The following is a 14,286-nucleotide window of genomic DNA, read 5'->3' as shown; positions in this document are numbered from 1 at the left end:
CAGAATATTTCGCGAATCATTAAAAGAAGGTAAATCCAGTTTGATGCTTTTTATTTGTTAATTTGAAACCATGACTAGAATGTTAAACTGAATGTCTGAAAAGGTAGGCAAATTATATTTTGATTCTCTTCATAAGTACGAATAGCATTAGTTAATATAAATTTTAAAAAACACGCGAAAAAAATTTTTACACCTGAACACGTGATGGAAACATTCATCCTTAATTTCAATATTATGAATATCTTCTTAATAAAACTTATTATAGTAATAAATATTACTAGTAGATATTATTCGAGAAATCCAGCATCACGATTACATTACCTCAAGGACCAGAAAAAAAACGATACATCACTATTGACTGGTCGGCCTTGTCTAGATGCCTTATCTTTTTACGTACGGGATTTAGTAAGCCATTGTGATGCCGTAGACGAACGGCGGCAAGTCGAATTACGCACAATCATTTGCGCAAGGGAAACGTTTTATCTGACTGTTCCTTTACTTATATAGTGCTCATTGTACGATGGTTTATCAACAACATCGAATTAAACCCAAACGAATTAAGAATTAGCCTTCAAGAAAATTGGAGTCAATTAATGCAGCTTGACGAAACAAATTCATTTAAAATAGAATTTGTTATGAAAAACGACGACGTCCGAGCTGTCATTTTTATATAGATACATGCTTGATAGAAAAGATAACAAAAAATAATGAAAATTTGATCATTTTTATTGATGGCACATTTGCGACCGTGCCTCAATTAAATAATAATAACTGTCAACTATGGACAATCGTCATTAGATACAATGACAGAGTAAGTAAAACAATTTAAACTGTATTCATTAAATAATTAGTTCATATAATTATAAGAGACACTCAATGTTAATATGTGACTAAGTAAAATGTTTCTCAAACTCCAGACGTTTCCAATCGTTTACACAATAATGCAAGGTCGCACTACAGAAGACTATACAGAAGTTTTAAGTAAAATTTGCAATATTGTGCAAATCCATCCATCGACAGCGGTAGCAGATTTTGAAAGAGCGGAACGAAATGCGCTACAAATAGTCTTCCCTGGCATTAAAGTCATTGGCTGCTTTTTTCATTACAGCCAGGTAAAAAAATTAACAACATACAAGATAACAAACATGAAATGCAAGTCATTTTCCTTTATATCACTTCCTTATTACAGACGTTAGTACATAATGCTAAAAAACATAAAATATTAAAGGGCGAGAAAAAAGAATTGGGATATGGTGCTGTGCGATTGCTGATATCTTTAGCCTTGTTGCCTGAGGCTTTAATAGAGGAAGGCTTCAGTACAATTTCAACAGTAATTTTTGCAAATTGTGAATACCTAGAGCCATTTTTTGCTTATTACAGTGATACATGGATTAAGGGTTTTAAACCCGAGTCGTTCTGTGTGTATAAACAATATAACAGAACTAATAAAATATCAGAGCGACATAATCGAGAGCTTAAAGAAAGCCTTAATAAGCATTCTACAATCGTCGCATTTTTAGGTGTATTGTTAACACAATGTTACACATATTTCCAGAATATTTGTACTGTTCTTATAATTAAATATTATTTACAGTAAACTTGACGGAACATCAACAAAGTATACACAGCATGATAAATCATCCCACGTTTTGGGCAAGACCGCAGTGCAATATTTTTAAGAAAAAAGAAGAAAATATTAAACAAATCTGGAGTAAATTAGAAAATGCTGAAGAGATTGATTTGTTATTAATTATATACGAACTGTCCGAGTTAGTGGGAAAACAAATAAATTTATAAACATGATTTACTTTATATTTATCTTTTAATTTTCCTGAATGTTCCACAGACTTCCAATTCTTTGATTTCTCATGACTCATACGTCTTCTATTTGCAATACATGATTTCTATTTTTCATCTTGCTACACAGTTGTCTCCTTTAAGAATCGATCCTCAATTTTTGGAGAGACTTCATATTTCCATATCAGATCTGAAATCCAAATAACCATATTTGTTGAGTCAAATATTGGCAATAAATCCTGTTTGTTGAAGGATAAGAAACATACATCATTCAGTAGCCTACATGACAAGATAGTGATGAACTTTGATTATATTTGTCAAAAGCGTCTATGAAAAAATGATAATAAAAATGATTTTACAAACCTGCTAAGCATATATATGGATGGCTGGAAAACTGAAAAAAAATCAAAGAAAAGAATCGGTTCAACAACTCCTACGATTACAGAAAGCACATACAGGGGATGGACAGAATAATATCAACACCTGGGAAATGCACTACTTTTTTATTAATAAGAAATTATAATTTCTTATTATTAAAAAAAGGAGTATCAATATATGTATCAAGAGAAGTTAATATTACATTGAGATCTTTAGACAAATGTGGTAAAGTGATGAAGTCAACTAATGATTGATCAATCAGCATACTGAAAGGATTTATCACCGAGCGACATCTCTAATAATAAGGAGAGATACTTCGTGGAAAAGACCGCTCCATGAATTTTGAAGACAATGCGACATATTCATATATTGGCGCGTTAGCTCCATACACGGAATCGCCATGAAATGCTAACGTTATAATAACGGTCGTAATAGCAAGAAGTCGTAATTTAAATTGAGTTTCTCGCTTGTCTGCCCGTAATAGCTCTATTGCACGCCACTCGAACGCGAAAGAGAAAGAGAGCTAAGGTAGGAGAGACACAGCGAGAGAGGCACGGTGATCCGGAGGGAGGGAGACGATGAGAGCGTGACTCGAGGAACACGCGGGAGCAAGAGAAACGCGATCGAATGTCGAGCGAGTGGGTGGGTGTGAGAGATATCTGCACTCTTGTGGGGCGCGTTGATCTAATTGATGCCCAGAGTTGGGGACAGAGCCAGGATATGACGCGAATCCATTGTGGCTCGCATTATTATAATATATATTATACACATATCCTCCACACTACACCGATATCACCGCGTGCGACGTGACAACGAGAGCGGAGCGAACGGCGAGGGAGAGAGGTATATACTGAGGAAGAATGGGGACGGAGAGATACGAATGTAACAATCCGCCGACATTGTTCGGTCAGCCAGTTAGGGAGTACGGTTAGCGGGAGTCAGACACTTCGCTCGATATATCGGCAACGATTTGAAGGATCGGTAATCGCGGCTAGTGTGCGTAAGATTCAAGAATTGGCGAAAAGAAAGAATTCTTCGCGAAGTATATCGAGCGATTACATAAATAGTGATAGTCACCCACGATTTTTGAAAACTCGCAAAATAAACAATTGTCTAATATTAAATTTCATGAAAAATATAGCGAGGACAGTGACTTACAATAATAAGAATAGATTTATAACTGACTCTTAACAAATTTATTACGATATTACTATTTGGAGCACTAAAAATGTTTTTAAATAGCGCAAGTTGGCTAGAAGAGAGATATATGGCTTTGCGCGAGGAACTTTCATTCAATTCCGTTGCGGAGTGTCAGCAAGGCTGTAACCGAGGATCCCCCTTCTTGGCAATTCGTTAAAGGACATGTTGGTAAGTCATGCATGCTGGTACGAGCGCCAAGTGAAATTGACGCGCAACCACTCGAAAACGAGCGCGGGTAATCGCGTTCACGTAAAAGTGTCTTAGGACCTTCCTTCCCCCGGATCTTCTCCGCCGCCTCCGCCTTTACCAAGACGCATACCAGACGTCGCCCTCTGAAACTTATAATGAAGAAAACCCTCGAGAGACGCTCATGTATAGAGACCGACGATATAAAATCATTAAAGGAACCGTGCAAGTATTCTTCCCCTCCGCCGGCGACATCCCCTCCTCTCTCGTCGCTCACGAGCGAGTTGATATTCAAAGTGTCCCTCTCGTTTTAGCCGAGTGGATGGCACTTTGACTCCCGTCCCCCCGCGATAACATCTAACGTTTAATTGCATTCGAGTCCGCCGCCGGATATAACTTTACTACCGGAAATTAACGAACTTTGACTATCGGCCCCGCCCGCGTATGCGAGCGCACGGTCGTACATTTAAAATCGAGAGCGAGAGACGCGCCGCGCCGCTCGAGACCGCTCGCTCGCGCGCGCCCGCTATTAGCAGATCGGGCGAGACCGTCGCGGAGACCGATAATTAATATCCCGATGTTAAGGTGAGCAGCGCGCGCCGGCAGAGAGCCGGAGTTATTACCGCTTATGCAATGTAATACCGCGTGCCAGAGAGCACGCGCGCGCGCGCGCGCGCGCACACAGAAGATCCTAATATCCCGTCCCTCGCTCGCAGCAACTCGGCCGCTTATTTCCGAGTCCTCGCGATCGATCATCCGGCAACGAATGCTCCTTCAATTTTAGACTTTCCGAAAGGATCGAGAAGGAAGGCGAAATTATGGACTACGTGCTCCCGGGCGTTAAGGCGCACGAGGCCCCACCGATCTTGGAACTGCCGTCGCGCGGTTTCTAAAAAAAAAGCGTCTTTATCTTCTACCTACCGCAAAAATTCCAAGATATTCCACGAGCGCGTCACTTGTCGACGGAGAGCCTGTCGACCGAGATATGGTCCACCCGTATCGTTGCCGAGATCGGCGGCGGCGCGCAGCATCACCGCGAGCGGTGGCTTCGGCGCGCGGTTCGAACTTATCGGACACCCGATGGGCACGGCCGGGGCCCGAAATAATTGCCCGCAGTGAAATATAAATGATACCAAGATTGTGGATCGTCCAGGATGAGCGAACCCGGGGGGACGCGGGGAGGTGGGGTGGTTTGGACCGGGAAGGGACGGGTTACGCGGGCGCGCCACGGCGTCGTCGGTGCGTACCTTCGTGCTGGCGTGTGTGTGTGCGTGCGTGCGTGGTCCGTCGACCGGCTACTTGGTACGCGAGACGTACGCGCACGTAATTGCGTGCCCGTCCTGAAATTATTCATCTCCCCGACCACGGCTGATCCCAGGCGCACACCGCACCGCACACGGTCCCGGCACCAACGGAGCCAGCCAGCCAGCCAGCCCCAGCGGTATGATAATGCATAGAAGTGCCAGTCATTATACCTATACGTACCCGGTGTATCCAGCGCCCATCCTACCTACTCGGTACGTAGATTACACCACCTCGAGTCGTCCTCCCCGTCCACCCCTCTCGCAAACCCGCCCAGTGACTGCTTTGCCCCCCCCATCGCGCTGCATACACGCATACGCGCGGTGCAACACGCGCGAATTACACCTCTACCTATCTGCCTCCGACCGATACGCGCGATGCACGAGCGACGCTGCGTGTAAGCCTGGGCGCGAACGCATCTATCCCGTATACGCACGTCGCGCGAACATTAAGGATATCGCGGATTACGAGAAAACCGAGGAAAATTGGATTTCCGAGTAACATGCGATGGCTATACATAGAGCAAAGATGTGGCTGCTTGACGTGAGAGGATGCATCTTTTTGCGCGTTGTTTAGATGAGGAATGTTTTTTTTTTTTAGGAGATGAGATATTACAGTTGTCGACAGTTTTTCAATCGACAGTAGCGTTTCGTTAAACAGCCAAAAGAAATCCTAAGTTGCTGGTCAAACTCAAATTTCGTTATCTTCTCTTTTTTTATCTACCCGTTAATGAAGCACAAACACGTGAGAGCGTTCAGATTTCATCTCGAAAAATAGCACTTACTCGAGTTCCGAGGAACGCTTTATTATTAACCGAATTCAAGTTTCAAGATATCTCCAGGTAGAGTTGCGTTGTTAAGCCTTTCGGCATAGCAGAAATACGTGCGGCGGCGTTGGTTTTGGGTCATTAAAAGTCGCTTAGGATAATATCTGGATGATTCGCTTTTAACCTGAGTACTTTTTCGAGCAATTTATCTCGTATTTTCGCAAGCCCTTTGGTGCCGCATGGTTGTCAAAGATGAATATTCCGGTACCCTCTGATCTGCCGAACATCTGATGGGTTTCGAGATTTTGTGCGATGCCAGAAGCAATTTAAATTCGAACCTTATTAAAGTAAGAAGCAACATGTATTTTGCTCTCGTTCGTGTATAATACGATATGAATCAGAGACGCTGGCAAATAATTTCGTTTATAAATCATTATTAAAATATATAGAAAATCCGTAAGAAGATTTAATACAAGATATCATTCAATTTACATAAATATTTAAAGTATCTCACAATATCCTTTATGAGAAAATTAACGATAAAGTTGCGATGTAAGCGATATTACGTCGCAGTCTTTTACACATAGATTCGCTATTGACTCTTTAACATTAACACCCTTTTTCCTGAGGGTATCCTAGTTCAAGCAACGAGAAATAAACTCTACGCTCATTGCATGGAAACAAATCATACCAGGAATGTCATTACGTCGCGAAAGAAATCTCGATCATAGGGGGGGAGAGGGAGAACGTAAGGCCTTCGCGGAACGGAAGTTCGCCCGATTCGCGATATCCGACGCCGCGTGGCCGCTCCTTTCCCTTTCTCGTCCGCTTTGTTTCTGGAGTCCCGAAGATAATGAGCACAATTACGGCAGGGTTTTTGTTCTAGAAATTACACAGTAGTGTGCGGATGCATGTCTGTGGCTGATTGCTATGCCCCCGCCGTCCCCTCGGCGCGATACCTCGCGTTACGCGCACGTCTGTCTGTGCGCGTCCGCGTGTTGCGTGCGTGTTCGTGACTTCGTGTACCTGTTGCGGGGTCCGCGCGCGAAAGAGTCGCGTCGAGGATCGAGGATCTCGCGCGCGCGCGTGTGTGGGTATGTGAGCGCGTCCGTGCGTGAACCACTACGTTTCTGCGGGGAAGTCGAAAGGACGACGTGGTAGCGCGGGGTCCGAGAAGCCGCGGGGCAGAGACACGGAGTAAGCTCTAATTGCATTCAATAAAGCAAATAATAGCAAGCTCATTAGAGTAGAGAGAGGAGCTGGCGAGTTGACCGCGGCTCGTACGCCAACCTGCCTACGCTCGGACGAAGAAAGAAAAGGAGGAGGGAAGAGGGGAGGAGAGGAAAGAGGACGTGAAGGCGCGGAGGGTAAGGCCGCATCGTTGAAGAAGGAAGGAGAAGCCGCGGAAGAAGGAGGGGAGGACAAACCGGGCAGAAACCGGCGATCGTGCCGTCGTATCGTCGCGAGAACCACGGTCCAATGTCATTTATTGTCCACGGTGGACACGCCGTTCGCCGGAGAACGTACCCCTCTGCTCCCTCCGTGGCGTGGATTCGTCCGTTTCATATGAATGGCCCATAGCCATGCAACCTTCACGTCCTTCGTTAGGTATTTATCCCCGTTTATTATTATTCGGTCGTATCCCCCCGTACGTACATATAGATGCCGTGTTCACCACGGCACATCGGCAAAATCGATGAGTAATGTTTTTACGCGCGATAGCGCATCGTTTTCCCCGAGAACGCAGCGATCAGCGCTATTTCTCCGTTTCTCTGGAATTCACTCGGAAATTACAATCGCGCGCCGTTAAGACGCGACCTGTTGCTGCTGCTAACAACGCGAGCTTGTATTCCTTCGTTATGCAAAATAGGCAATGAAGTATCCTTCTGGGGTTTAATTTCTGGAGCTTGTATACTAATTAGCGAGATGTAGCGTTTCAAGAATAACTTTGATAAAGTCACCAAGGATTACGAGTTTGCCGAGATCGTTTCTTATCGAAGTTGTATTAAAAAATATTATAAGCAATTTTAACAATTAGCAGACAATGCTCAATAATGGTTATTTTATCGTCTGTTATATTTACATATTTCAAATAACGCTGTCATCTCTGATCAGATTATCACCAAAAGGAACAATACAGCCGTTAACAGTGCATCGTAAAATCCGCAGCAGTTCGCAGGCGCCAACATTGACAAATCTACTCTCCGCCCGATGATCCATCTTCAAGCGCTCTTTCACTTATTCGCCTTCGTTAAGCGTGACTTTGACTATGTTAATTCATCAATCCACCGCATAGCATTGATACGTGAAAATCAATATACGTATCATAGTGTCCTCGATGCGGACGATAAATTAATCAATTTCGTATCGATTAATTTGCGCTATTAATTTACCGATATTTCTTCCTTCTCGTCCCAATCTAACGAGCAAGCGGTACGAAGCGGTTTCTATTTGGTCTCGTATATAGCGGGCACGCGTCTTTGAGAAAGACGAACGATGGACCTGCATCGACGAAGAGCTCTACCGAGCGGACGATCATTGAGAAGGGAGGGTAGATCGGGGGGGGGGGGTGGGGAAGGCAGCCGGAGGAGAATCGTCCGCCCCCGAGACGCGAGTAAACGTCGGTAAGAATGGCGATTCGGCTAATGTATTCCGCGGATGTGCGCGCTCATTATTCAGCGATAATTAATTGACGGCTATAAATAAGCGGCGCGTCCGGGCACCGCATAAATAAATGGTTCGCGCGCTGTGGAATGGTAATGGTGACTTTGACGGACCGTTTAAACTGGAATAAAGCAGGGTAACTCGTTTCCCCCGGGCACTCCCCGGGTCCGGGTCTGCCCATCGCACGGTAACGAATATAACTCACCTGCCATGCCGCGCGGCCGGCACAGCGACTGTTCGAGGGACTTGTGGCCCTTACGGCCTGGTACTGACCCACAGATATTTACTTCTCCGGGACTCTCTTAAACCTGCGGCCTAAAATCCCGGCCCTCTCGTTTCACTCGCCGCGAATCGCTGTATCCCGAGGGATCACGATCACATACATCCCGATGTATCAATCAATCATTATTGTTTTTTATCTTCTTGTCTACAATCTTACCTACACGATAAAAGAATAGGAAATTCGACTATTCTTGCATTAAACTATCATTTTTTGCGTATAATATCATTGATGATAAAAATGGATAATAGATAATTCTATAAATATTTGCCGTCATCACCAAAAATACATACAATATTTAATTACGATTGTATGATGTTTGAATAAACCAGCAGGGTAATACGTGCCCGTATTGTTAATGTTCAAGCTTGGTAATGACCGGAGGCTTCTTTCCTTGTTGACGCCCACAGTGCGCTGTACAATACGTGATTAATCTCGATCATAACAAGGCCTGACGAGGTTTCAGCCTTTCGGCTAATATTCGCTACTGATAAAGTGGTAGTTAACTATTAACTTACATTCATAATCGGTAAGTTGTCAATTTTTTTAAATTCGTATGAAAAATGATGTCTCTTAATCATCACCAGCTTTCTAAGCGATACGCAAGATGCACGTAATAAACACGGCATATAGCATGGATTATGCTTCAACGAGTCGCTTCTCACGATGTCAACCTTACCTTTGATATCACGAATAAAAGGAGAAAATCAGATTACGGAATGCACTTGCTTTAATGTTGCTGTTAAGGCCCTCGATGTCACGTTCGAATAAGGAAATTCGCAGCGTGGCGACATTATCGTAATATTTGAAACCAATTCGAACGACATAGTCATGGCGCAGTCGTAGCATCTCGCCAAGGTTGGATTAAAAGGACGACAGCAATGACGAAAGTGTCGTTGAACCAACAACGCGTAGCCAAAGAGGTAATTCTCGAGTTCTTGCGACAGGTAGCAGGTTCTATGCGACAGGCAACAAAGTCCAGAGTGCCTCGGGTCGTAATTGCCTCGGCGGCGCCATTATTATTTCATAGCGCTTGTATCTGCAGTAAGGACCCGGCGGCGAAATTACAGAGTTTCCACGCAACGGATCTCGATATGTAGAGAAGCGCTCTAGTTCTCTCGAGAGCCTATACTTTGAGGGAGAACCGATCCCCATCGAATGAATATAAATCCGCGACAATATATGCCGCGCTTGCCACGGGATACAGGCAGCATCTTGCAGTTAATGCAAGTTAATGCGCGCGCCGATGCGCGTGCGAGGGACGAGCTCGAGCGATTATTGGAATTCAGAAAGCAGCGTGCGGTGCGTGGCGGTTCTTACACGTGTATTATTCCTCCCGTTCAAGTGAAACATGTGTGGACGTCGATCGAGATATCGTTACAAAATCTGCGTTAAAGTAAAGATCATTCCGCGGTCCTTTTAATTGGACGTACCGCTGCGCCCGCGCCGCGTCGCGTCCACCCAACTTTTAGTTGCCGCGCATGCAACCCGTTTTCGACGAGATAAATAATACAATGTATCGAAGAGCGTTATCGGACGGCATCTCCGGCGAACACGGAATCCCGCCTAATAACCACTTCGCCGATCGACATTGTTATGGGGCGGTCATTAAAGGCGCGTCCCAGTGGCACCCAAAAAACGCAGGATGCACCGTCGTTTAACGGCCCTTACGCCGTCGGGTCTCATCGGCGCGTACTTATCTCAAGGGACTTGAAAATCCGGTCGCATTAAGATATCTATCGGAACAACGGATGTGCGCCATTAAACTTTTACTTTATTTAGCGCTCGAAGGAGAGCCGCGGTCCGCACAGCAGTCTCCGGAAAGGAAGACGAGGGAAAAGGAGGGTGAGAAAGGGAGAAGAGAGAATGACGGTCTGCGTACCAAGTCGCGCGCACTGTTCTGTCAGTGACGTCCGTAGGTAGGACTCCTCTTCACATTGCGCGATTGTTCCTCAACGTATAATTATTACTTATACGTTTGCCGCTAATGACCGCCGAGACGTACCGCGCCGTTTAGAATTGCTAATGTTCCATGCGTTGTCAATAGGCAGTAAAGCGCATGAATCTAGCCACCTAACTAATTGGATGCGTTACGATTAACAAAAGGTGTGCATATGATTAACTGATAGAAATATCTCTGAGAGCTGAGAGATTCGTGCATCCTCGAATTTATGGTAGTAGTATCCGCCTCGTGATCGAGAGGACAGTTCGTTGGATTCACGTCTCAATGATTTTCAGTGCCTCGCTCGAGTAAGGAACATAGAATAGAAACCTGACTTCTGCGCGATACGAAGATTAACACTGACAATTACGGCACCGCACGGCGATCAAAATCGGAGAAACGGGCGCCATTCTTACCGCCCTTCCTACATAAGCGATTGTTAACTGGTTATTTCCTACGGTCGTGAAGCTGGACGGTTTAAGCAGAGAGTTACGACTTTGGAGCTCGTTATGCATGCATAGGCGCAAGCATAAAACACTGGAATTGCGCGAGAGAGCAAACGAGCGAACGAGCGAACGAGCGAGCGAACGAATAGCGCACACGCTGGTTTCGATTCGTCGTCGCATATCGGTGCGTCCGTATCTTCTCTTTTTCTCTCCGGAACTCCGGAGACGATCCGGCGACACGGCGACGATGCTCTTGCCGTTAACCGTGGCCCAAACCCCCATGCTCTCTCCCTTTCCGAGGCGTCGCGGAATCACGAAGGCGAGAAAGACCTCGCCTCGCGGCTATGCGCCCGCACCGCAGAAAGTGTGCACCATTGGCGAGGGCGACGACGGGCGTCGTTATTCGCGCTGATTTAGTTGAAGGCTACGGATTTACGGATCTACCCTTGCTGGCACGCGGTACGTACGACGGGCGGCGCGGCGCGGGCCGCGCCGAGCCCTTTCTCGTTAGCCGCCTACATTATATTACCCATCGAGCGGCATACATCATTCCCTCTTTATGTAAGTATCTATAACGGCCCGAGAAACATTTGCAGCTCGCTCCGCGCAAAGGAATGAAACGGAACGGCGCGGCTGGATACGCGAGCGCACCGCGTGGGCTGGCCGGATGGTGCCAGCGCGGGTGAACCGCTTGCGACCGCCGCGGAATTGATGTACTGCGTCCGGGGAACAATGCCTCGTACCGACGACGACGTGCCGGCCGCACTGCGGGGCGATCTTTTCACTCGACGCGCCCGCGCCCGACAGAGTTACGGAGACGCCTACATCTCCCGAAAATTAAGGACGCTCGAATGAGCGAATCTCACAAATGTTATATATAAAAGCTTAATACATATAGTAAATTAACGATCAAAGTTATTAACAATTAACTTTCTCGTTTCCTCAGTTAATACTATTTAACTATTACGTTATTACTTACGACACTTAATAATGCGACACTTAATTTTTTAAGTCAAAACTAATGCAGATTTATTAAGAATGACCTGAATGACAATATTTGATTAGAAATATAAAATTTCTTTAGAATCAAATGGAAAATCGCGGATTTATTTACGATAGGCGGGAGACATTTACTGCGAACACTGAATGCGTTCGACGGTGCATTGTTGTGTGTTAGTCAAGATGTTATCTGCATCCTTGACGTTGCCGTGAATTGTAAGACACCGTTGCTGTGGTTTGCAGATAGAAACGAAGAAGATTGAAGAAACCCATCGCCATGTAAAATATATACCCTCTCGCTGATCTTCTCCTCGATTCTGTCGATTATTTTAATATTGCCGTCATGCAAAACAATTGTTTCTACTCAGGTCCAACCTCACCAACTGATATTTAATGAAACGTTCAATTGCTCCGAATTTAATAGCTCTCGATTGTCACAAAACATCTCGTAAATCTACATCGCGCATTATTTGCGCTATATAATGTCGCGCGAAATTTATTCGTAATAGCAGAATTTAAAAAATATATGCTGAAGACATGGATCAGAATTAATATTACAAGTATCGAGATCATGCAGACGATATGTTATTTTTGAAGATGTTTTTCTTAAAAAGTAACATCTTTTTCTCAAATTTGTTATTTGTGAAAATAAATGATTTTAACAAGTAACTCGATTAAAGTAACGGGAAAATGACCAAGAAAAATGAAAAATGTGATAAATTTATTTTCATGAGAATCTTACGTAATCTACAAACGCCTGGAGCGTGAAATCAACGTTATAAAGGCTTTGGAAAGTATATCCTAGAGCATCGATTCCATCAGATGCATTAGCCGTTACTTGGGGCGTTTACGTGACGTCCACGTTATCTCATTATACATCGCGGATCGTCAAGAGTGAGAACGTACGAATAGAATATAAGTCGTGGAACGATACGGACCATCGCGACGAACTCGAGAAAGGAGATGCCTTATATCTCCTTAGCAAGACGAAGGTGAATGGCAGCGATGGCGTACACACGGTGAGGGTTACTCCTCGGCCAGGAAGTAGAATCCTCAAGCAAACCGTCCGTCGTTGCGTAGAAATTTATCGTCGAGCACGAAACGCATCTTATTGCGAGAGACGCACTCGCGGACGACAACAACGAATAGGTACTTAAGTCCTATAAGACGCTCGGTCCGAGAACAAGCGTGGATTCTACCGGTTCTTAATAATTGTACGCCGGCCCCTCTCGCGGAATTGCGAAGCTTATCTCCGGCAAAACGCTTCAAAAGCTAGTCGGCAACACGGCAATACTCAGGATAGTCCTCGCATACCACTGGCCGATACATTCTGGACATACGGCTCGACGAGACGACAAAACTATCTTGAATGTGTTGACGTCTTTTCAGCATGTCCTTTGATAACGTACAACTATAATTATTTTATATAGCTATAATTATAGTTGAATCACACAAAAAATCAAATCCTTCGTTATACAGTAATTTATTTTTTGATTTAATATCTTCTCAACTAGTCTGCGGCGTCGTGTTGTGTAATTCTTAACCGTTACACACACGTGTCATAACTGCTCATTAATCACTCATAAATGACTATTAATAGACAGCTTATTAATATCCCACACAACTATTACCAACTTGACCGCGTCAAGACAAACTGAAAATTACGATGTAATAATGTTATTCACATCACGCGTGTATAAGCCGAACAGTTACATGTCACGATCTCATTAATCGTCTATCAATTAGATAAACCACGCCATGGCGACCTATCAATATCCTCGCAAGCAATCCCACCGCGTGAGACAGACGGAATCGACAGCTCTTGGACGGTAGTATTTTTATCCCGCTCGCGGGGGCCTAATCGCATCAGTCACGAGACGAAGGACCTTTTAACCATGAAGTCCTCTCAAGTTGGAGAACGAGATAGAACAGCCGGCCGAGGACACGGAAGACGAGTAAAGAAAGAAAACAGTGGGAAGATAGGAGAGAAAGGAAGCAAGAATGGGAGAAAGAGAGACAGAGAGACAGAGACAGAGAGAGAGAGAGTGAGAGAGGGGGTAGCGAGAGGACGATAGAAGACAAGAGACGAGAGCAGAGAAGCTACGAGAGAGTCCCGGTCTGCTTGACAGTGAGGTGTCGGGTGGTCGGAGCCCGGCTTGCTGTCAGCTTGTCAGCCTGTCAGCCCACGCACGTTGGCACCGTGGCGACCGGCGACCACGTATGGATTCACACACCGACGTCTCACGCCGCCGTGCCGTGGCTGCACGCACGACGCGACGCGACCGTGCCGGACGCGTATTGTTACAGCGCGCGAACGCTATTTCGT

The 14,286-nt window shown here is 45.1% G+C and overlaps 1 protein-coding gene and 1 long non-coding RNA gene across 2 annotated transcripts; one reads left to right on the top strand and one right to left on the bottom strand.

The window, feature by feature from the left end:
* The first annotated feature begins 261 nt into the window (after positions 1-261).
* Positions 262-1,721, top strand: LOC139770929 (uncharacterized). Its single transcript, XM_071703228.1, has 2 exons — positions 262-1,112; positions 1,190-1,721. Exons 1-2 carry the CDS (start codon positions 900-902, stop codon positions 1,595-1,597), a joined length of 621 nt encoding a protein of 206 aa, XP_071559329.1. The 5' UTR covers positions 262-899; the 3' UTR covers positions 1,598-1,721.
* An 82-nt stretch (positions 1,722-1,803) lies between these two features.
* Positions 1,804-4,960, bottom strand: LOC139770930 (uncharacterized). Its single transcript, XR_011717852.1, has 3 exons — positions 4,809-4,960; positions 2,161-2,191; positions 1,804-1,987 (listed from the first exon to the last, which is right to left on the bottom strand). It is a non-coding gene; the product is annotated as an uncharacterized lncRNA (long non-coding RNA).
* Between the last annotated feature and the right edge of the window lie 9,326 nt (positions 4,961-14,286).

The sequence above is a fragment of the Temnothorax nylanderi genome, unplaced genomic scaffold (assembly GCF_030848795.1).
Source record: "Temnothorax nylanderi isolate EJ_2023f unplaced genomic scaffold, tnyl_v1.0 TNYL_tig0034_pilon, whole genome shotgun sequence".
Classification (NCBI taxonomy): domain Eukaryota; kingdom Metazoa; phylum Arthropoda; class Insecta; order Hymenoptera; family Formicidae; genus Temnothorax; species Temnothorax nylanderi.
Note: the sequence above shows the minus strand (reverse complement) of the source record. Positions and strands in the feature narration are given on the sequence as shown.